This window comes from Diadema antillarum, unplaced genomic scaffold (genome assembly GCF_040938485.1).
Source record: "Diadema antillarum isolate AM-2024a unplaced genomic scaffold, OU_Dant_1.0 seq00000413_RagTag, whole genome shotgun sequence".
NCBI classification, from domain to species: Eukaryota; Metazoa; Echinodermata; class Echinoidea; order Diadematoida; family Diadematidae; genus Diadema; species Diadema antillarum.
Genome location: NW_027271399.1, coordinates 1,584,691 through 1,609,715, shown reverse-complemented (window position 1 = coordinate 1,609,715; position 25,025 = coordinate 1,584,691). Strand labels below are relative to the sequence as shown.

Below are 25,025 nucleotides of genomic sequence, written 5' to 3'. Positions count from 1 at the left end.
TATCAAGCGCTGGGAATGCGCGCTGCAATCTGCCTGCGTCTTGTTGGCCTGCGAGTACGTACACATAATGTACTATACAATGTACGAATTCGAGTCGTCGAGCGAGTCGATCGCGAGTGCATGCACTGCATCCACCCACCGAGAGTGTACCCCATCCATCCCAACTGCAGCTGGACTGCACTTTCGACTCCAAACAAGGCCCCGGAACCGGCGTAATGTAAGGTATAAGAACACATTTGATCGAGATTGAACGTGGTGTTTATTATGAAAAGATTTGCTGCTCGTATCTCGTGAGTTTATTTCGATGCTAGATTAGTGATTTACACGTAGCTGACGCTTGAACGTTCGACATTGCATTGTACGAAACTTCATACTCGTATACTCCCCCGCATAGCCGCACTTGCGAGAAAGGTATTGAAAGTGCGTAGTCCCACCTACATGTACTGATGTTTGTGAGAAATGCTGAGTATGATGATGGTGATGTGATGATGGTGGTGGTGATGATGATGGTGATGATGATGATTAAATAATTGCAATGATTAAACTTGCCATGAAACTAAAATCCACGAGATCATTGTATCCACTTCAGTTGTTAAATAGGGTCTCTACGTCTAGAAATCTAGACGCTGATCTAGATTTTCAGTTCAGTGTCCGCAGTGCGTGGTTAAGACTAAAACAGTAGTCAGTAATTTATAAGAGTCTTTAACTTGTTAAGACAATGCAAAAAAAAAAATGAACATCTTTAATTTTAAGTAACAAGTGGGACCAATGCAATATTATATATACCCCTCCACATACCAGTGTTATTGTTGGCTTTATCATGCTTTTGATTTCACTACTCCATCACTGGATGACTGCAGCTGTGTTGCACTGCCATCTAATCAGTGCAGAAAGACTTCCATGATGTACTCCCCCCCCCCCCATACACCTACATTATAATTGACTATAGTATGACTCAGATGAGCTTCCTCTGAAGTCCGCATTTCCCTACTACTATACTAGGACACGGAGATCAATGTTACCCTAACTCTAACCCTCATCCTAAACTGAGTAAACTCTAAATCCTAATCCCAAAGCCACCTAAACTTGTATTCATGTTACTTATAATAGTATACGTTTAGTTACACAAGTACATAACGCATAGAGGGGGGGGGGGGGGGTACATATGGAAGTCGTGCCATCAGTGCATGCAGCATGCAGTTCTCTAGTACATGCGTGGCATATAGCATATATTATACATTTGTATGCATGTGGCAGTGCCAGTGGTAAATTATCTTTTCACCTAGCACCTCCACCATCTACACAGGCACAGTGGTTAAACAGTGTAAAGTTAACCTGTTCCTTCCGCAATTCTCTGAGTGCTTTTAATGCCCCCAAACGAGTTTCTTTATGCCTGTCCACAGAGAGGCAGACAGGTTGGTAATCCACCTACAGGTGTGAAGGCAGTCAAGTGCTACATTGTATTCCTTTTTCCACAGTCAACTACAGGGTCATTGTACATGTGCCAGTGAACAATAGAAATATTGATCAGGTAGGAGGTTTGAATACAGCGTGCACTGATGAGCTCACAGAAGCTTTTGTTCTACACAAAACCAGGTACCTCAATGATATGAGGTGACTTGGAGCTTGGGTCAGCAAACCCAGATATCCAACTGATCTCAGCCTTGATGGCTATGTACATGTTCGTACAAGTTTACGGCAGAACAAGCGAAAAACTACATGTAAATCAAGAAAAAGTTACATGATACTGTGAAATACACATTTTTTCAGACAGAAGGAGAACAAATGTTGATAGAACAAACTCAGATCTTTTTATCAACCCCACTTTTCTGGGCATTTTAACACAAAGAACATGAATTTAGGCCACTAAAGCAGGCACTCTTGTCTTCATGGAATGGGTTAAGTGTAGTGTAGAACTAAATTTGTTGAACACATATTTTTTTACAGTGCAGGCAGAGGTGGCACTAAGATAGATCCGCTAGACTAGCAGACAATTACACGATAGATGTAGACCTGGATAGATACTGTCTCAGATTTCAGTGTTTTTGTCGCCATCAATAAATTCATAAGGCATGCTCTGTAGTTAAAGTTTATCACAATTTTACATAGGACCGAATGCGTGAGTGAAGATTGTAATTACCGGTACGAGTCCTGAACCAGTCCAGCCAGTTCTATTGTATGTCATGTCATATTTGCCAGTCATTGTGCATTTTGTCCATGACACCCATGGATACCATTAATATCATTTGTGTGTGTCTGTGTGAGTGCATGTCATATGTCTTAATGACTCTTAAAGGACTTACAAGTTGAAATACAACGTAGTACTCGTTTAATTTCAGTATGAGAATTTTTCATTCTGAAGTCACATTTTTGTTTAATACTGTATACATACATGTGTACATGTATGTACTAGAACTTGAAAATGAAAGTTCAAAAGTGAAACCGAAGGATAAGCAAGAAGCCCTTCATGACTTTACATGCCACACAGTTCATACACAAGCTGCTAGGAAAAACTCAACTCTTGTCAACTGAAAAATTGCTATCTCAGACATGTGATCCCTTGTCTTTTGTGTGTCAGTGTAAGTTAATGCCAAGGGATGGATCTTCCATTTGTACTATTTGGACTTACAGAATTATATGTGACACAGCTGTTTTTAACTTCAAATCGATTGTTAGACAGTTGAGCGAAAGGTCATAAATGCATCTAGATCATGTAATCTCATTACAAACCCTGCGATGAGGTAAAACCTTGTTTATTACCTGTATGCACTTCATTATTAAAAGAAAGAATTGTGTGCTACCTCACCATACATACATGTAGATATTTTCATTTTACACTGTGCTTACAATGTACACTGTAAAGTACTTGTATACTATATGTTTTAATTGTATTGCTGTGTGTCAGGAGTGGGTTTTCTTGGGGAGGGGGGTAGATATTTGTGTTAAAATACTGCATTGTACATATTCAATTACAAATATTATCATTGGTATCATTATTTGATGATATTTGATAATATGATCATTATTTCCACTTACTACTGCTGCTACTCTCTAAGTCTACTACTGCTGGGTAATACTAACTACCATCTGTAAAGTGAGGTCTACTAATATACTACTATACGCTGTACTACTGTACTTCTACAACGTGTACATTTGTACACTAATTAGACTTCATGCACATTTTGACATGTGCAGTGAAGTTGTTGTAATGGTACTTAAGTGTAAACTTTCTTGGATCTATGATGGGAGAAATCTCAAGAGATGGTGCACACTCACAGATAAAGGGATGGTATAGTTTTGGTTGAGACCTGGCTCTAGGTTTTTCTTTCTTTTTTTTGGTGAGATTTGGTGAGATTTGGTGAGACACTGTATTTACTTTGACAGTCGAGTGCTGCAAAAATTCCCCTCACACTTGACTTGCATTTGTGCCCTTTAAGAGCACTCTTGTAATGTGGAAGAGATATCACCATTTTTTTTTTTTTAATCTGGAGCTCTTTTCATTTATGATTCATTTGGTGAAACAATTTAAAGACACATGCACACACAATGCATAGAGGTGATGCTGTCTCCTGAATTATTCATTCCCTGCCAACTGACAGTGGTTCGCTTTTCCAGTCTTCAAATGCAGTGCTTATCCCAATCAAACCTGATGTGCTTTTGTAATGCACCTAAGCTTGTGGTGTTCAACAAGATGTAGGGATTGTATGTAAATGTACAACAATAGGTACGGCACAATGCAAGACATGATTGTTGAAATAGAGGAAAGTGCCCTTTACAACCTACTGTACTGTACACTGTACATCGTATACAACATGTAGTATGTAGTTTTTAAGCTTTAAATGATTGTTACTGGAATCCTCTGGGAATGATATATTATACAGTATACAAATTAATGTACATTAACTTCGAACTTAAATTACAAAATTGGCTACCCTTTGCCCAGTTATAGAACATGTGTAATGTACAATATGTATGTTATTCTTGACTACACAAAAGCTTGCCCGAGGTCACCCAGAATACATTGTATAAATTGTAAAAACATAGGATGGAATGCATGCTACACACAGAAATCCACACAGCTGCTGGTATAAACAGTGTCAATATTGTTAAATTGTGCATATCAATGAAAAAAGAGCAAGTTGAACCATTGGCATTCTGACTGGAGGATGGGGCAAATAATGTAAGTCAAAGTCCACGTATTTGAAACATTGATAAACCCATGGGGACAATACTGGACATCGTACATTTACACCGATACTTTCATTGTCACTACATTTGACCATCCATGCAAACCTTCAGTGGCTACTCAGCAGCAGGTAGTGGGTTAATCAAGGGATAGCATGTGACCATTGACGCTAATAACAGCATCTTCCTGTCTAACAAGCAGCCTGGGATATGGTTAAAAAATGAAACCATTACCGGTTGTTGTCAACATCACTTCCTCACAATGGACTTTGAAATTAGGACAAGCTGATGGGCAGCTTAGAGTCGTACTGTATGATATCATGCTGTTTAGATCAGCTTTCTGAGTATGACAAAGGATACTCAAAATATGTTTCAAATCATACAGTGTACATGTGAAGCTGATCTATACTTTAAACACACAACCTTTGCATTGGACAGTATGAGTAAACCTAGTAAGCCAGACAAAAGACAAACAAACAAACAAAACAAACAAGCAAACAAACAAACAAACAAATGAAACACAAACACAAAAACAAAGAAACAAAACAATATAATACAGCGATAAAGAGATAGGAAAAATGTTAGTTGTAAAGTTGACAGCAATGTACAGCTGTACGTCACATCAATTCTTCCAAAGAACCAAGTTGTGCTTTAAATCCTGTTAGCAGGATTCCCCACAACTTCCTGTAAATGTGTCTGGTGCTGCAATTGTAGTTTCATGCTTGCACTATTTAAAGCAGGATGTTATCATTCAAGGGGCATAGTCATAAATGTGTCATAGGAATTATCAAGCATTCAAAATATCATTTTTTGTCTTCTTTTTGCATTCTCATTTGCCATTAAACTGCATGATATTGCAGTTGATCTGAGACAGCAAGACCCTGTGATGGTCTTCTATACTTTTGATGATGGGCGTACTAGCAACATTAACTTTGATTTTTGAAAACATAATATAGAAAATATTCAGAATACTGCATGTTGGCTTGAAGATTTCATTTGCCTATTACTCATTTCTCTTCTGTGCCTGCCTGTGTAGATCACTTTGTTCAGTTTATTTGCAAAGTAAGCCCCTAGACATAGAAAGCATGTGTGTAGGGATATTCATATCTATTTAAATTTATTCATTTTATTTATTTATTTATTTTTGTCTACTCAATTTTGACATAGTTGTGTCAGGGAAATGGGACCTTGTGTTTTGTTGCCTAAAGATTCATCAGTGCAGATAAACACATGAATACAGTTAACAAAAAAATTAACAAAATACTGTATACGCCATATATTTCGCGAGTCTAAATTTTCGCGAATCGCGAGTTCCCGACGATTTCGCGAGTGGTTAAATTCGCGATCGTCGAGTCTTGCACTGAACGGAGAAATGTACACGCGTACGTCACATCCACATTGGGATCAGAGTCAATATTTTCGCGTGTCTTTAATTTCACAAATAGCACCTGACTCGCGAAATTGGTGAAAATAAAAACCTCGCGAAATATTCGGCGTATACAGTATATGGACTTTATACATACTGAACATGCCGGGGGGCATATCCAAAGTTATTACTGAGAGTGGAAGAAAGGTGTTGTGATTTTCTGGGACAGTCTTCTGGAACGTGTTAACATATATGTATATATGCATGTATACGTAATTCATCTAGTAAAACAAGTTTTTGTAGAGGTTATTTTTAGAAGACATGTTTTGAAGTAATATTCATTAGCACTTCCTAAATTCTTATATTTTATTTTGTTGTATTTGTAGTACTTATATTGTAATTTCACTCTCTCTGATGTGAACAGGGCCCACATGAAGATGAGTGCTTTGATCAGTGAAGTGGCTACCCTGTCTAAGACTAAAAAGTAATGATAATGATAGATAAATAGATATTCATAAAAGTAATGTTGATGATGATGTTGATGATAACAACAACAATAACAACAGTGATACTAATAACAATAATAATAATAATAATAATGATAATAATAATAATAATAATAATAATAATAATAATAATAATGATAATGATAGAAATAATGACTAAAATTCATTTTGTTTGTCATCTCTGATTATTCATCTCTTCCCATAGAGACAGAGGCTCCTCCTCTGTGAAAAGATGTCTTCAGTACTAGCCCCAGTGTCAGATGGAGTGTCTTGAAGCGTCAACACTTTGGAGAGCTCGTGCTGTTCTGCAAAGAAATCTCTTGTCAGTGTTTCCCTTTGAACCTGTCAGTGTTTCCCTTTTGACCAACTCCCAAGATGCCATCTTCTATTTCGCAGTCACCAGAGTATCTGAGTTTCAGAAGCTCTGTGCCTCAAAAGAGGGTAAGCTGCCAGCTGTATTAAATTTATCCTGTCTAAAGACCTGTAAATTAAAGTGAAATGTTTATTTCAAAGTGTGATACATTGTACTGACCATAGGGTATTAGGTTCCGATTGTTCAGGTGACTGACTGACTTATCCCCTTCTTTCAACTCCCACATGTCAAGAGCTACGTAACAAACATCAACAATAAATTGCTAATACGGTAGTCAATTAGAATTCCTGTATTGATCAACATATTCATGTAACTCAACTTTGCTTTGCTACATGTATGTGACTGTATGCAGGGCTCCACACTAACATTTTTGTTGGTGGCCCGATGGGGCCACCAAAATCCTCAATTTCAAATTTTGGGTGGCCCGAGAGAAAAATTTGGTGGCCCTGAAGAAACCCCAATAAAAAACATTAAAAGTTCTGTTTTTTAATGAGTCAAATATCTAAGTTTTATCATAGTAAGAATTGGAAGTTGAACATATCTAGAACTCATAAATAAACCTTAACAAACTCGCAACACTCACTTTCTGGCACTCATTCAGTCCTTTTCATCCATCCTTTAAACAAAGGTAACTGCTAATTTTCGGCGAAAAAAGTTACAAATTAATTGACACACATTTCCAAAAATTTTGGTGGCCCAAGGCGGGCCACCAAATTTGGCCTTTCGGGAAATTTGGTGGCCAGACTTTCATTTTTGGTGGCCCCGGGCCACCAGGCCACCGTTAGTGTTGAGCCCTGTTGTATGGCACAAAACTAAGAGTTGCATGCACCATTTTTACATGAGGACTCAAAATAGGTGAAATGGTTCATCCTAGTCCATCTGTAGATTTTTTAGATTTTCAAAAAAAGCAGTTCTGTTTCTACATAATTCACACAATTGGGATTATAAATTGACTGAGAAAACTATGATTTTTGCAGTTTTCTCCAACTCTTTATTGTAGAGTAGTGTGATTACTCATGTTTTAATAGGGTTTTTTTTTAACCCATTGAGGACAAGTCCAGAGTATACTCAGGCAAGTGTCTAGTAAAGGGGAAATGCGTGTTGTAGCAAAATCAGTCCGTCCTTAACGGGTTATAAGCCCTCTACACACTCTTCAGTTCCAACTCTTAGCAACTTCTGAAAGGATGATGCTACTGCTTTGAAAGTTAGTGTCAGTAATGAATAAAATGTGGGAGTAGATTGTGCAAAACTTCAGCGTAATCTGATAATCCTTTCAGTGTGGTTTCTATGAAGCTTTACATCCTGCTTTTTGTCCCATTCATTGCGCAGAGCACAGCTTGGTGAGGATTAAAATCTTGAATAGACCCTGAACTCTGAACTTCAAAGCCTCTTTTCTCAGTTCACACTTTTCCAGAGTGTGCACTTTCTTTCCATTAGATAGACCTACAGAAAGTTAATGTGTATTATGTATTTATGAATCATTTTAGAGCTTAGGGTCTGCTCTTTCAAAATCTGCCCTTACCTTAAAATCTACAGTATATCAAGGGCTCGACACTAACGGTGGCCCGGTGGCCCGGGGCCACCAAAAATGAAAGTCGGGCCACCAAATTTCAAAAAAGGGCAAATTTGGTGGCCCGCCTCGGGCCATCAAAATTTTTTGAAAAGTATGTCAATAAATTCGTAACTTTTTGCGCCGGAAATTAGCAGTTAGATTTGTTTAAAGGATAGATGAAAAGGACTGAATGAGTGCCTGAGAGTGAGTGTTGCAAGTTTGTTGAAGTTTATTTATGAGTAGATATGTCTAACTTCTAATTCTTACTATCATAAAACTTAAACATTTGACTCATTAAAAAAAAAAAAGGACTTTTAATGTTTTTTATTGTTTTTTTTTGAGACACCAAATTTTTCTCTCGGGCCACCAAAAATTTGAAATTTAGGATTTTGGGAAAAGTTAGTGTCGAGCCATGGTATATCTGATTACTTTTTTTTAGTTTTGTGATGCAAGGTCACATATGCCTGATGTGACAGGGTTATCACAGTGAAAAGAACAACAATGTACAAGATATCAAAGTGCTACAAAACTTAATTCTTTTGCCCTGCAAAACATACTGTGATGTGTACTAGGTGTAGACCTAGTGTACCAATGCTACAACCTGTAACACCAGAATTAAATACTGTGTCTGCATTGTGGCAACTTTGTAATAATACTCAGCAAGCCTAGCTTTATTTCAGTGTTTGTTAATCAAACAAAGGATCTGCCAAATTCCCTGCTCGGGCCTGTGCCCATTTTGAATTGAGCACAGATATAGGGACCTTGTGTCAGTAACATGGATTAAATCCTGTCAGGTAGCCAATCAACTGAATATTTTGGCTTTATTATGTTTTCCCCAAAGTTACAGTATGCAAACAAGCAAAACATACGTATGTGTAATCAATATTCTAATATTCTTTTAGGCCTACATACTAAGTATTTGTTTTGTTTTTGTTTTTATTTTCTTTCCACAAAACAATGCATCATAGTGCCAAAGGTTTTAACACTTGGCATCATGCCAAAATTTGAATCGACATGCTCTCTTATTCTGCGTAGCTGTGTTTAAGTTATCCTTCCATCATGTGACAAAATGTATATTTAGTGATAACATGCATGCCTGCCCAACAATACTCAGGCATACTGTAGGTGTAATTGAGCTACACTGTATGTACTAGGTGTTTCAAAAAACATTTCCCACTTTTGATCATAAATATTTCAAAAACTATTCATTCGATAAAAATGTCATTGATATGAGTAATAGCTGGATAGTGTACAATTTGGTTTGAGGTGATTTGCACATGAACGCATAAATCAGTTTCATTAAATCTACGATTGATTTTGAAGTAAGGTTTCAGATTTTGGTCAAATTTTATCCCTCTGTACAAAAATTGAACTTCGCACAGGATCCAATGATGTGTATGTGAGTGTGTGCTGACAATGGCCCTGAACAATGGACATGCCTGAACCACCTGTTCACTAGGCATCAGTCTGGCGCTCCCTGGCACATGAATGCTTAATCAATAATTCATGTGGATTGCCCTGGGCACTGCTAGTCTGAATTCATGCACGGTAAAGTGCTTGTAAACACCACATTTCATTCCAGCTGGCAATCATTTTCAAATTTTGCTTCACATATCACTAAATTTGGGATATAAATAAGCATAAATGATCTAAAGTTCCTCATTTCAATACAACTGTCTACTAATTAAATAGACAAATTTTTCGCTTTTTCGATAAAAAGAGATCATTTTTGGTAAAGAGTTCAGCAGCATTTATCATTGGGGCGATTTGTTTCAGAGTAGATTTATTTAAGGCTCCATATACACAAGTGTATATACACTCTAATTGATTTTCTTTACTTCCTGTCACCACGTTTACGATAGAACAGAAGGTATTCATTGTAATTTTGTTTTTCAGAAGTAGAGAGAGCACTGACGCGACTCAACGACAGTATCGACAGGCGTTTGACTTTACACAGATACTGCCAGAGGCTGAATAAAGACTAGCTGTGATAGTGGAATTTCTCATGAATGAATAATGAAGCATTCAAACCCTGGCCATTGTTCAGGACCATTGTCAGGGTGTTAACCACACACTCCCATACACACCCACTGACTCCTGTGCAAAGTGAAATTTTGTACAGAGGGTTGAAAATAGAGCAAAGTCTGGAACCTAACTGTGAAATGAATCATGGATTTCATGAAACTTATTTATGCTTTCATATTTAAACCACCTTCAACCAAATCAGGGCAAGTCCAAGATAATGTCCCCTCAGATGCTCAAAATTCATCTTGATTTAATCAAAAAGTTATTGATATCATGTTGTAGCCAAAGAGTTAAATTATATATTTCCAGCGAAGAAAATATTCAATTATGCAAATTTATGCAAGAAATATGGCCTTAATTTGAATAAATTAAAAGCAAACCTTACGTATGGGACAAATTAAAAATATTAATCTAAAATCAGTTGAATTTGTCCTTGACCTAGTTCCTTTATGGACATGACCCCTGTATGAGCTAGTATAATTTACAATAGGTAAGACAAGGTCAGCACATTAATTATGCAAATTATGCTCTTTCCCAGAACGAAGTGTCCCATACGTAAGGATTTGAGTATGTTTTTTTAAGTTTTTTCTAAAGATTTCTAACATTGACCAATCATACTTTAGGAAGTTCTAATTTATTCATTTTAACTCCAGATTAGCAAAACTAAATGTGGAAATGTAATTAGTCCTTCATCTTATAACTAATTAAAGTTTCCTTACGTATGGGACAAATGCCTTACGTATGGGACATTACATGCAAAGTGAATGGGAAAACCGCCTTTTGACATGGATGCTATATGTCCTTACATTTGTTTGGTTAATGGTTATCTTTGCACCTACTCTGAAGGATATGTCTATACTACCTCTCCTACTTAGTTGACCTCAGGGAGAGTGTAAGAACAGCATTATTGAGTCATTCTATGATTAAGAAAGGAAAATAAAAAACATTCATTTATATTTGTATTTTCTTATTTTCATTACAGGCTGTGCAGCTGGTCTTCAATTAGCATTCCTCCTTTTAACGTTTTGATATTGGACATTTTCTTAATTCAGTTATCATTTTCAACTTTACATCTCTACAAAATGACTTTGTTCTAGAGAATGGGATTTTCTGAGTGTCATTTTAGGTGCAGTACACTGTTCAGCATGTACTACAGGCTGTACAGCCTAAAAAGGGAAATCAAAACAAATGTGCTTGTGGCACTCATCAATGACAACATTATAGGTCTTACTGAAAAGAAAAATCACTTGAGGTGACAGCAGGTAACTTTGTCATTACTTGAGTTGATAGCAAAGGAAAAACCCCACGAGAATACTTTTTATTTTGATATGATGTTTAATATTTCAACTGCACACCCTCAGAATATGTCATGACTTATCAAGGTCATGAAAATGATTCTGAAAATCCTGTAAAATGAAGACTATAGTTTACATTTGCCATGAACCACAATATCAATACTGGTTCTGTGGTTGGAGTGCTAATAACACAAATTACACAAACAAATAGGGAATTCAATTTTCTTTTCTATTTTGTGTTTGAAGAGACAGATGTGCTCTGAGACACCTTCATCAACTCATACTTACTTTGTAGACGGTCCCCACATCTACACAATTATCAACAAGCATTGCAATCTCGTAGTGTATGATCAAATTAGGTTATTAGAATTTATCAAAATTGTAAGTTTCAGATCAGTGAGTTACTTAAGTGTTTCAAATCTAGAATTACATTTTCTCTTAAGATTTAAATGTACAAATGATAATCTTTCCTGTATCACTACACAAGCATGTATGTATGTACAAAGTGTAAACACAAATTTTGTCGTCTTTGGTTTCATAGACCTGAAGCCAAGCAATTTGAAAAAAAAAAGCCAGCATTGGCACATATACTCTTCTATCTCTTTGTTCTACCACAGCTTTTAAAATCTAAAAGTTTCATTAAAATTTGATTGATTTTGCAGAAGCTAAAATTCACATGGCAAAACATGATTACAGAGCAAAATTAATTACTCTTGTTGTTGTGTTTTGTGCTGCACTTCAAACAATTACAAAGCTCTATAAAAACTTAGACAACTTGCAAGGTAAGCCTAGAACTACTGAAAGTACCCACTTCAAACTGTATTTGCAAATTACACTGTACATGACATTTGATGTTACAGAAATTATCAAGACTACAAATTACTCATGGTACATGTGCATGTATGCTACATCAAGGTCGCAAGCTAGAATTCGCCATTTTTTTTTTTCATTTGATAAAAAATATTGACCAGAGTATTACAAATGGGCTAGAAATAGAGTGTCAGTATACTGTATCTGTATGACTGTGTAGACATCATGAGGACAGTGCTTATGCATGACGGAATCCAAACTAAGACATTTAATTGTAAATTGGTAGTTACTTTTATTTGTCTTATTTTAGCTTTTGTTAGGTATCTGAACCGGGAAAGTACCCACTTAGAAGTCTATTTCATTTGTTACATGTTGTAGTATGATTTGTGGAACTGAATATGACACTATGGGGAAATTTAAAGTCATTCCCATGAATACACTTGTGCACTTAAGACAAATGTCCCATACGTAAGTTGAGCCATGTCCCATACGTAAGGTGTACTTTCGTTAATTAAACCAACTTCATGAAAATATGCGCCATTCTTTTGCAGTGAAACTTTGATGAAAGATACTTCAGTATTGTACCTTTCTTCACTTCTAAACAGAACTTGATCAGTAAGGTACTTTCAGAGAATTTTCAATTCAAACTTTATTTTGAAAAATCCAGTTTTTCTCTGGTCCCATACGTAAGTTGCCATATTTTTCTTAATAAAATAATTAACCGAAGGTCAAATGACATCAAACTTAAACACAATATTCTTCTCAGGGCTACCAGTCCTCCTGATGATAAACAGTAAAATCCAAGTGCTCCTTCATTACTTTTCAGAGGTTAGAAATCTCTGAATGTCCCATACGTAAGGTGCGCGATATCTTGGACTTGCCCCACACTATTCAGCTATCACTCATATCAATGACAGTGCTATTTGATATATAGTTTTTGAATTATTAAGAATCAAAAGTGGGAAATGTTTTTTGAAACACCTAGTACATGACAGAGTATGTGATATCTCTACATTGCACTATAGGTTGTTGTTGATGATGACTCTAACAAATACTGGACAATGTATGATGCCGGTCCAAAGAATGTCCGATGTCCACTCATCTGTTTGCCTCCGGTCAGTGGGACAGGAGACGTATATTTCAAGCAAATCCTGGGCTTATCAGCCAAGGGATACAGAGTCATTGGAGTAAGTGAATTTAGTTTGCAAAATAATCTGCATTTGCAAATTTTGTAAGACAGTTCTTTTATGAAATGCTTTACCTTTATAAGGTTAGGCCCTTCAAAGCACTTAAAATTCTTATGACAACACTGTCAACATTATTACCATATTTTTGTGTATAAACATTGTATAATCTAATGCTCTATGTCTTTTTTTTTTTTTTGGTAAATATAAAATAACTTGTAATTGTAATATGCACCTGTTCATTAAATGCATATAGAAGAAGACTCAATTATTTGTTGAAATTCCTACAAATGTGTGGCTGATCATGCTTTTGCAGATCTATCATCAGACTATTTAAATGTGGTACAATTTTTTGTTACAAATTCAGTTAGTCATTTATGATTAATTGACTCATTGATTTTATTGTATAATTTTAATGTTTATTTGCTTGATCATTTCTTTATTTCTTCAATTTTTTATTTTTTTTTTTGGGTGTGGATAAGGGAAAAATGGCTACATTGTAATTCTTTGTAATTTTTTGTTTGCTTGTGTTTACAGCTGGAGTACCCAGTTCACTGGACTATCCAGGAGTTCTGTGAGAGTTTTAGGAAATTATTGGACCACTTGCATCTTGACAAGGTTTGTGGGATCAAATGTCTGTCCACCCTGTGGAGTGAACATGTGATACTGATTACTATGCCTTAAAGGGGATGGCTAGTAACTGATCAGTGGGAATCAGTGGGAATGCTGGGGGATGATTGTTCTAATTCTTGTGGGATTCTTTAAAGAGTACATTATGTATCTATTGTTTTGTGAAAATTATTTGCTTCAGAATGGTCTCGTAATCAAGTAATGTGCAGTTTAATGCCCTGTCACTGTACAGGCATGCTAACCAGAAAACATTAAACTGCACATTACTTGAATATGAGATCATTTTGAAGTAAATAATTTTCACACAACAACAGATATATAATATACTCTTAAATGAATCCCACAAGGATTGGAACAATCATCCCCCAGCATTCCCACTGATTCCCGCTGATCAGTTACTAGCCATCCCCTTTAATGCCGAAAAGGCCAAATCATATGTGAACATTATAGTGTATATAGGGCAAGCCACAGGGTAGTCCTAAAGGGTGATCAGTCACCTATGATCTATTGTAGTAGAAATGGTATAGGGTATTTTGTTTTGGAGCTTTTTAACACATGCATTGAAACAACAAACAAACAAACAAACAAAACCAAAAACAAACAGTGAGACATAATCTCATATCGGTTGTTAATGCAGTCACTGAAAATCAGCAGCATTCCTTAATTTCACAGACTTTAAGGGTACATGTGTAGTATTAAACAACAGCATTAATCAAGTTTTAGTTTGTTCCTTTTGTATTAATTGATTATATCTTTGATAGTGTATGTGGAATATTCCAGTTATTTTAACATACATTGTAGTTATAATATTGTCATGTAACTTCAAATAATGGCTGTATAATACGTAAACTTGGTATGTGCCACTGATAACTATCGTTTGGGCACTTTCAAAGGAACTCTTTATTGGTACTTGTCTGTCTGTCTTTCTGAAACTATATAATGAAGCAACCTCGGTCTAATTTGCTCTTGACATGTTCACAATGTTCTCTTCCATTGCTGGTAACTCGTTATCTTTCTGGTTTGAAGAATGAGTAGCAGTAGTTGTCATCTATGAAAGGTGACTGTGTATGTGTTTGTGCTCAGTGAACATGGTATCAAATGGAAAACCAGGTGCTACCTCACATGTCAATATGTGTCTCATCTATTGGTGTGATGCTGCATTTAGTTGTCTTTTACTTGACAGTAATTGTGGGCTCCTAATAAGGTCTTCGAAATGTCAGATTATTACCCTATCAGTTCTTGCAGCAGCTGGGGTTGGGGCCGCAGTTGTTCAGTGTACATGTATGTCTGAGCGCTATATGTTTATTATCATTTGTGACCGTGCGCCACAAAACAAAAAGTCGCACACCTTGATTTTACGTGAGGACTCAAAAACATGTGAAATGGGTCAAATATTATAAAGTCAATCTTGAGTTTTTCATATTTTCTGAAAGAGCTTTCTTTCTTCTACATTATCCTTTAGTTTGGAATCATAACACAAATGGGAAAGAGTGTTTCCAGCAGTTTTTCTACAATCCTTTTTGGAGGGGGAGAGTAGAATGATTAGATAATAGTATTAGAGGTCCCTTTTCATTTCTTGAATTCCTTTGTACACTTTTCACTTTCAAGTCTAATAACTTTTGAAAGGATAATGCTACTGCTTTGTAAGTTGTCATTAATCATGGACAGAATGTATTGAAAGGACATGCTAAATTCCAGCTTAATCTGATAATCCCTTCATTGTTGTTGCCCTGGTAGTTGACATCCCGTGTTTTGTCCCTTTCATCGCAGAGCTAGCACAGCTTGGTGAAAGATTAGGTGCTTGAATAGACCCTGTACTTCAGAGCCTCTTTTCTCAGTTCACACTTTTCCAGAGTGTGTGCTGTCTTACCAGTATTAGGCAGGTTAGGGGAGTCCATTTGAACTGAGTTATACATCATTTTAAAGCTTAGAGTCTACTCTTTCAGAATATGCTCCTAACTAAAAATCAATGTCTGGCGACTTTGTGTTTGTTTTGTGGTGCAGGGTCACATATAATGAAGCAGCCTGGGTCAAATTTGCTCTTGACATGTGCACAATGTTTTCTTCTATTGCTGGTAACTGGTTTTCTTTCTGGTTTGACGAATGTGTATCAATCATCTATGAAAGATGATTGATGTGTTTGTGCTCAGTGAACATTATATCAAATTGAAAACTAGTTGCTACCTCACATGTCTTATGTGTCTCACTAACTACTATCTATTGGTGTGATGTTGCATTTAGCTATCTTTTTCTTGATAGTAATTTTGGGATCCTAATAAAAAGATCTCCGAAATGTCAGATTATTCCCCTATCAGTTCATGCAGCAGCTGGGGGTGGAGCCACAGTTGTATGTTTGTTATCATTTGTTGCTCATGCAATATCACCTGCCGGCATGAAAATCTAGACACATGAACTCTGAGCACATATGAACACTTGAATAATGATGTTATTCATCTGTTAAATGTAAAACAGATCCACATCTTTGGGTCCTCGCTTGGCGGCTACCTGGGCCAGAAGTTCTCAGAGTACACCTTCAGAAGTCCGAGGGTAGCCTCGCTCATCCTTTGCAACTCATTCACAGACACCGAAATCTTCCAGCAGAGTGCGGCTGCTTCATCGTAAGAATACTTTAATAGAATTTACCACCACCTGTCTATTTTGCGATTTCTGTGTCCATATCTCTACAGTTCTTGATTGTCTTGTATACTTCGCATTTATTTATTTTCCATGTGGGCAACGCCCCACTAGTATGAGAAAAGTATTCATTGCAATACAGTGATAGTGTAAACAACAGGATGGCTGTACAAAATGGGTGCCTGAATGCCACATTTATAGCAATTTAATCATGCAGATGTATGCTAAACCAAGGAAATGAAACAAACAAGTGCATTTTCTTTACCAATCTAGACTTGGTTAACAATTAAGAAACAAACTCACACAATTGGAAAATATGGAATAACATAAGTTTCATGCACATTAAGATTTCTGGCTTTACAGCATATATGATGTCTTTAATAGCAATTATTATTTGACTTTTTGTGCAGCCCACTCATCAGCACTGTTTGAACGATGTACAGGTTCATGCAGGAAGAAACAAATTTAATGTAGGATTATTATATCTAAATTGTATCTATGGAGATCTACTTTAAGCCATATCTACTTGTGAATCATTTTAATGAAATTATCATGTGCACAATATGCCTTTTTTTTGAAGAGCTAGCATTCTAAAGCATTGCAAACCAGCTTCCATCTTGTGTCTTTGATTGAAGGTTCTGGTTGATTCCTGGTTTCATGCTGAAAAGGATGGTTCTTTCCAGCTTCAACAGGTCCCTGTTGGAACCCCAAATTGCAGACTCTATTGACTTTATGGTGGAAAAGGTAGCTCTTACAAACTAAAAACTTTATTTTTGAAAGCAAGAGATTTTTAAGCAGAGGGGTGAAGATTTTCGGAGTTTGCATGGGTATTTGTTTCAAGATCAACATGTCACTGCCAGCAACATGGGATAGCCTGGTGGTAGTGTTGCTGCCCAGAAAGCAGTAGATGATAGGTTCAATTCTCACTGGTCCTTTTTTTTCTGACTTGTTTGTTAAAATGTAGATCAGCAGTTGCGATGGTACCTATTTCATTTGTACAGAGGGTAGACAAATTGAAGAAAACTCATACCTCATACACTATTTTTGAAGTGTTTTTCATGAGAATTTACCCCAAACAGGAACAACGCTGTGTGCCTCATCCCATGGCACACAGCAGTGGCATGGTTGTTGAACGAGAAGGAATGGAAACGCTGATACAGTGGACCCCTGTTATAACGAAGTCCTCGGGACCGGCAGTTTTCTTTCGTTATGATATCAAAATGTCGTTATAACCGAACAAATAAACAATAAAAAAGCACAGAGTGAATAACGTTGCGGCCCAAATTTTTACTTCATTGTAACCGGAATTTCGTTATAACGGGAGTACACTGTAGTAGAGTGTTTGGAAATTTCTGACCCTGTTAATTTGTCATTTTTATAGAACTTGTCAAGTTAATTTGTATGCAAATACTAGAATTAATAGGATACAATGATTCCGAATTAACCACTTTCAGGTCACCTCTGCTTATATATGAGGAAAGCATTAATCCAGTGGATGTGCTAATATTTTTGATGGAGTGCAGCAAAGGCTAGCCATGTCATTGACAGCAAATGTTAGTGTCTGTCATGGTACTGCCACATATGATGATATTGCAGATTATGATCGTTATGATGATATGATGATGATAGTATTAAATGATAGTACTACCAACTACCATGATGATGATGATGATGATAATAATAATAGTGACACTAATGGTTTGAGTATGTAAGCTGTATAGTGATACTTCTACTCATCACAAGATCTTTCAAACTCTTGGTTAAATTGGTTCTATGAAGTACTTGGTATCACAGAATTATAAATTATTAGACCAATAAGTTACTGCTGTGCAAAGAAGCAAGTTTTCAAGTGTTTCTTGTTAGAAGTTATAAGTGTGTACATAATAATGTACATAATGTAGTGTCAGATATTCTTGTAATGTTTTGCTTTTTTTTTTGGGTCAAAATACCAGCTTGACAGCATGAAGCAGCAGGAGCTAGCAAGCCGCCTCACCCTCAACTGTGTCAGCTCCTACGTTGAGCCCCAGAAGCTGAGAGGACTTGATGTTACAATCATAGATGTGAGTTCAGCATCCTTTAGGGTTAACATCTACTGTATATGCCATATACTTTGCAGGGTTTTTATTTTTTTTGAATTTCACCAGTCAGGTGTTATTCACAAATTTAACAGCGTACAAAAATACAATCCCGATATGAATACGACATGCATATTAACATTTGTTCATTCATTTACCATACTCCACAATCATGAATTTCACCACTCGTAAAATTGTGGAGAAGTCCTGATTCACAAAGAGTTAGACTTGCTAAGTGTATGGTGTGTACAGTCTATCCTATTGTATTTTGATATGCAAACCTGAGCCTTTTGTTGTAAGAAAGCTTATTTATGCAGACAATAGGATCATGTGAGAATTTGTGTATCACAGAAAATATCCAGTATAACTTTGTCTTTCCTCTCAGAAGCCATGTTCAGACGTATTTCTAGTCGGAGTAAAAATTAATGGCACGGCAATTAAAATTCAAGTTAATGCATATCTTCCCACAACCCTTGTGTCCACACGACGGTCGTGGGAAGAAACTCTGACCAATTTATGTGCGAGGGTCGGTGTAACTTCCGGAAGTGGTAGCGCCGCGCACGTCGATCATGCAATTGTTGTTGTTTTTTTTACCAGTGGCATTTGTCTTCTCCATTCTTGTTGAGGGAAATTTTTGCATGATTGCTAGCTTCTTCGTTGCAATCAACTAGGTTAGAATTGCACTATACACGCGCACGTATAGTCGCAAAATGTCAACATTGCGATTTGACCCAGGAAGTTTTACCTAAGTCGTAAGGTATGTAAGTTCATTGATACTCCGAGGGCTTGTCCGCACAGGCAATTTACTCCGACCGGCTAGTCGTGGTAGCAAGATACTACTGAGAAAACTCAGGAGTATCTCGTTCGGAGGAAGAGGTCGTGGTAAGTTACCACAACCTTGTTCAGACGGGCACTACTCCGACCTATCCTCTGAAGTTACTCCGACCAAGCTTCCTCCGACCCTTCCTCCGAAGTTACTCTGACCAAGACTGCCTCCGTCTGAACACAGCTTTTGACTCCAGATCTATATTTATCTTTGCCGTTTAACATGTCACATTGTCCAGAATGGAAAGTAGAATTTCTGGAGTGGCCCAGTGAGCTGAGTAAGAAGGCACGCAGTGAAAGCCACAGTGGAATGGCATGAATGCCCCTTATGCATGCATGGTTGCACATGTATTCAGTGGTTTATGGATAGTACAATAGGGCTTACAGAGAAGGTTTTCAGGTGACTGGAATGAAAGAGATTGTGTAACTATTTCTTTTTTTGAAGTCACTGAGTTTTAGAGGGAGAAATTTGTACATTTATTGCCCAGTGTACTCCCAGAATAATTCTAAGACTGGCAGTCAAAGAGTTCATGGTTCAGACGTATTTGTGTGCATGCTCGTGTGTTTGTGTCTGTGTGTATTTTCATTCAAGCGTTCAGCATGGCCTAATCCACTATGGCCTGTTCCTCCAAACTTTACTTTCCTTCTTAAGTTTCTTTGGTACCCTCACCCCCTCAGAAGACGGAATTAATGTTAAGTCTGAACAACAGTACTGCTTCTCCTCTCTCAGCCTTCCAGGATATACTATTATAGGAATTTTGAGAACACAACATCTTGAGGGTCGAATGTATTGTCAAAGGAGCGAAGGAGAAGAAAAAATATTTTAAAACCTGTTAGTGGCTTGAATAGTTCAGTGATTGCTGTTGCATGCAAGTGGTGGTATTTTGATGTGACTTATGTGTTAGAGGGATCAGGGAAGAATTATAACAGAAATTGAATAACCTAGAACAAGAAGTGAGAGGAATCTTGGATCTCTTAAAGGACAAGTTCACCTTCATAAACATAAGGATTTAGAGAATGTAGCAATATTGGTAGAACACATCATTGAAAGTTTGAGGAAAATCAGACAATCCGTTCAAAAGTTATGAATTTTTGAAGTTTTTGTGCAGTACCCGCTGGATGAGAAGACTACTGCAGTGTATGAATAACTTATATGTCACATGCGTACAACAATATAAGGAAAATATAAAGAGAATTTCACAAAATTCCATCTTTTGAAAAAAGTACACATTCCCCTGACTCGTTACCGACAAATGTTATGGGTAATATTATTCCCCCTGCCTTTAAAAAGACGCAAGTCAAGTGCTCTTTTATTATGCGAAAAAAGTGAAAATATGTTGAATTTTCTTTTACATTTTCTTTGTACTGTTGTACGCATATAACTCACAAGCTGTAGTAGTCTCCTCATCCAGCGGTTCCAACACAAAAATTTAAAAGATTCATAACTTTTGCATCGATTGTCCAATTTTCCTCAAACTTTCACTGATGTGTTCTACTAATATTGTTGCATTTTCTCAATCCTTATGTTTATGAAGGTGAACTTGTCCTTTAATATTTACATCCCATTCATTAGACTTTAAGAAGAGTTTTTAAATGAGGGCAAACCCCCCCCCCAAAAAAAAAAAAACAAAAACAAAACAAAGCAAAAAAAAAAAAAACCACAAAGGCAAACAATGTATTATGGTTATCACATGTTAGCTAAAGCTATGTCATATTCAGACTTCACTTTCTTGTGATTATCACACCGCGGAAGCAAAAACAAAGACTAAAAAAAGACAACAACAACTTTGGAAAGATATTTGTGTAGATACAGTGTTGTCAACATGTACATTTTCTGTGATTGCTAAAATTACAGCATGCAGCAGTTTTATGGATGAATCCTTATTTTCTTTTTTTCATTTTTGCTATACGGCTTAGTATGTTACGCTGTTCTGAAGAAAGTCTGATTCTTCCCCAGGTGTACGATGAATGTGCCTTATCCCAAGAAGTGAGAGATGACATGTATAAGTGCTACCCTGAGGGAAGAAGGGCCCACATGAAGAATGGAGGGAATTTCCCTTACCTGTGTGCCAGTGATGAGGTCAATCTCCACCTTGAGGTAGGTGAAGCACCCTTTACAGATGTTTTCAGTTTAGTCCCACTAATGCAGGACCTGGCAATAGCAAAGAAAGAACTACACATACCAATCACAGTCTGAGGAGGGCTAGGGACACAAAACAATGAAAACAAAAGGGATGAGTCTAATAGAAGTCAAAAGCAGGCCTCCCAGGCCCCCCTCCAGATCTCGGCCGTCGACCGCGCGATCGTGACGAAAATTGGCACACACATTGCCTATGATGTAATCTAAAATACCATGAAGTTGATTTTTCCAAAAATTATTGTTTATGCTAAATTATGCTAATTTATGCATAATGATGCATGAAATCAGACTATTTGGTATAAATCACAAATAAAGCTCAAAATAGGCACATTTTTTGTGTAAATATTCTTTTTAGTGTTCTTAGGAAATGCAATAAAAAAGAATTGTGATATCAGAAAAAAATTATTAAGTATTTTATTGTTTTTTGAATTTCTTACGTATTTCCTTGTTTTTTCGACTTTATGTTTTTCATCGTTTCTTCGATGAAATTTATCCGCGACATCGCTCCGAACTAGAAAATATGTTATTCATTGATTTTTCCATAAAACACCAAAATAATTGTGCTTTTATGAAATTTGCCTGTAAGCACAGTTTGCATTGAAATTGTACACGAATTCACATTTTTGAGCAATTTTTGGTCTGACATGCATGTACATATCTATGTGTAACTTCGGAACCTCGCGCCCGGGCGTCGCAAATTTGGTGTCAAAAGATGCGGGAGACTCGAAAGAAAAAAGTCATGAAACGTCGCGGTGATAGCTTTTTGCGATTGCGATACATCGCGCGGAACGTCGAGGGGGGGCCTCGGAGGCCCCCCCCCTCCCCGGCCTAGTTAGGGTTAATATAGAATAGGTTGATATGCATTTCATCCCCTTCTGTTTGATGTGCACATCACATGACTCCACTAAGCCTAAATGATGCTGTGCTGGAGACATGCCCTTTGAGAGACCACTTTTTGGACTGGACCATGTAGGAGTCCTGTACAGGAAGTCTACTGGGACAGTCTTACAGTGGTGCCTCTCTAGGTATGGTGTGCTAGATTAATGATATCACCTGATCCATGTCACTGTGGATTGTGATGTTGGGTGCCAGGGCCACCAGTGTTACAAGAGCTCAAACTGGATGGTAGTATAACACCCCGGACATTACTGTAAGCATTAATGTAAGAATTCCTGTCATGTGTAAGTTGGCTTTGATGATTAGAATAAACAAATAAAACTGTAAAAAAAAATAAAGACTAATGAAAACTTTGAAAACAAATCAAACTGACTCCCCAACCCATTCACACCAACACATAGTACTAGTATTTCACTCACTAATTCCCTCAAACTGCCTCGTCCTAGAAACTCACTCTGCATGTCAGTATACAAATGATGCACAGGTCCGAGTGCATCAGTTGGAATTGTGTGCATAAGGTAACTATGGAATGTTTAACCCACAAGGCTTCGCCACTTGGGTTTAGGCTAAATTACATAGTTACCGCATGCACACTATTCCGACTGACGCACAAAAAGACATGTGTGTCATCTAGTGTGTTATAGAATGGGTGATTTTTTTGCCAAAAACCCATTTTTCTGTCGTGTTACACAATGACAAATTTACTGGATACATTTCCTTTTGGCTTGCCATAGACGAGAGCCCGAAAATCATGCATCAGTTTTTACTGGATGCATGGTTTTTCTTCAAAACCATACATCCAGTAAAACTGATGCATTATTTTTTTAGGCAATAGTCGTCTTGTACTGAGTGCGTGAACGCTTATTTAGTGCGCGAACCTTTGTTACAAGTGCGCTTACTCTTGCTACAAGTGTGCGCTAACTTGTTAACCACTGTGAATCAGCGTGTGTCAAGTACAAAACCAACACATATGTAGCTCTCAACCAATGAGATTGCAGGATTCTCGCTACCCATTCTATAACAGTGCCTATACAGTATGTAAAAAAAAAAAATACAAGCGGATTTTCGCATTGATAACTACCAAGTGAACTATCTAAATGCTACTTCAGGGTCATAAAATATCACATCTTAGCTACTAGCATGTTTTGCAGAAAACCCCATTCAATTTGGCTAAGTGGTTACAGAGAAATAGGGATTGTTGTAAATTATGTCATGGGTCTGATTCTTCCAAGTGAAGCACGTGGATGCTTTTGGATCTGCATAATGTGTGAATGCAATGGACAGAACTTCGAGGGAAAGGATTCCTGACATGCTCTACAAAACTCCTCATTTCTCTTTGACTACTGAAGCAGATGGATGGAGTTTTCTGCTAGATGTGCGTAACAAGTTGTAGTTTCATATCCTGAAATTGTATCTGGATTGATTCACTATTTTTAAAGTAATCACTGCAGAGGGTCCTGTTGTAATTCAATGGGACATACGGTATAGGGACAGTAATAAGTTATCACGATGTGCTCTCTCCATCGGTTTTCACGTCTCTCATTTTGTCCTCAAGATTCACCTGAGACGCTTCCTGGACGGGCGGTACAGCGCCCGGGACCACTCCATCAAGGACCCCAAGCCGGAGCTGGCAATGGAAGCATCCACTTCTCAGGGTGGTGGGGATGCGTCACAGACAGAAAATGGAGAGTGGTAGTGCCGGAACATCATTTTTGCAGGATGCTGAGAACATTGGTTGAAGAATGTTTGTTGAAAAACTTTCGGTGGCAGAACATTGTTAGTAGTATTGAGTCTTTCCATTCATGGCGTGGATGGCAGCCTTTTGAACTGCCACATGTGGAGAGATGGACTGTGCGAAAAGCACCAGAGGACAAAATTGCCATGACTGCACTACACTTACGATGTCACAAAGTTCGTTTCATCTTCGTGTCTTGAGATTTGAGGAAAACCATGTTACTATTGATAGTTTCTTGATATGTACTAAGTGTATTTGTCTTCTCTATACAATCAGCCGGTAATGAGTCAAACTCATAATTTTTCTCCTCACTGTGAAAAATCAAGGTAAGTAAGGATTTTTTTTTTTTTTTCATTCATTGCTACATTTTCATGTACACCTATGTATACTCTCCCAAGTAGAAGCCCTCATAGTAGACATAATAGTGTTAGATTTTGTGTGTACTAAGCTCTGAACCCACCCACAGGAAACCGACATTGCATTTACATCTGTCACTTTATTGCTTTATTAAACTCTAGAGTAGACAGAATACAATGATGCACTTTAATACTGCAAATATGTGACTTTATATACGAACACATCAGCCTCATTGATGTACTTGTAGTGTATCATGTGTCAGCAGTGCAAGATTCTTATCTAATTGTAATACCAGATTTTGACAGTCAAAGTACAGTTGAACCTCTCTTATCCGGCCTCCCTTTATCCGGATCTCTCTATTATACGGACGCAATCTCGCCGTGATTTTTTTTTTTTTTTTTTTTTTTTTTGTAATTACGGGAGGAAAGGGGGATTC

At 37.2% G+C, this 25,025-nt stretch overlaps 1 protein-coding gene across 1 annotated transcript; it reads left to right on the top strand.

Moving 5' to 3' along the window:
- The first annotated feature begins 130 nt into the window (after positions 1-130).
- Positions 131-24,746, top strand: LOC139732340 (maspardin-like). Its single transcript, XM_071643210.1, has 9 exons — positions 131-222; positions 6,263-6,498; positions 13,138-13,299; positions 13,834-13,914; positions 16,399-16,544; positions 17,196-17,304; positions 18,513-18,620; positions 21,418-21,558; positions 24,053-24,746. The coding sequence occupies exons 2-9, from the start codon at positions 6,433-6,435 to the stop codon at positions 24,191-24,193; spliced, it is 954 nt and encodes a 317-aa protein (XP_071499311.1). The 5' UTR covers positions 131-222; positions 6,263-6,432; the 3' UTR covers positions 24,194-24,746.
- Positions 24,747-25,025: the final 279 nt, after the last annotated feature.

Bases quoted from the DNA above. Each gene is read 5' to 3' on its own strand.
- LOC139732340 (XM_071643210.1), top strand. From the start codon at position 6,433: ATGCCATCTTCTATTTCGCAGTCACCAGAGTATCTGAGTTTCAGAAGC. The intron at 13,300-13,833 runs GTAAGTGAATTT...TTGTGTTTACAG, and splicing joins AGGGATACAGAGTCATTGGA to CTGGAGTACCCAGTTCACTG. The intron at 18,621-21,417 runs GTGAGTTCAGCA...ATTCTTCCCCAG, and splicing joins TTGATGTTACAATCATAGAT to GTGTACGATGAATGTGCCTT.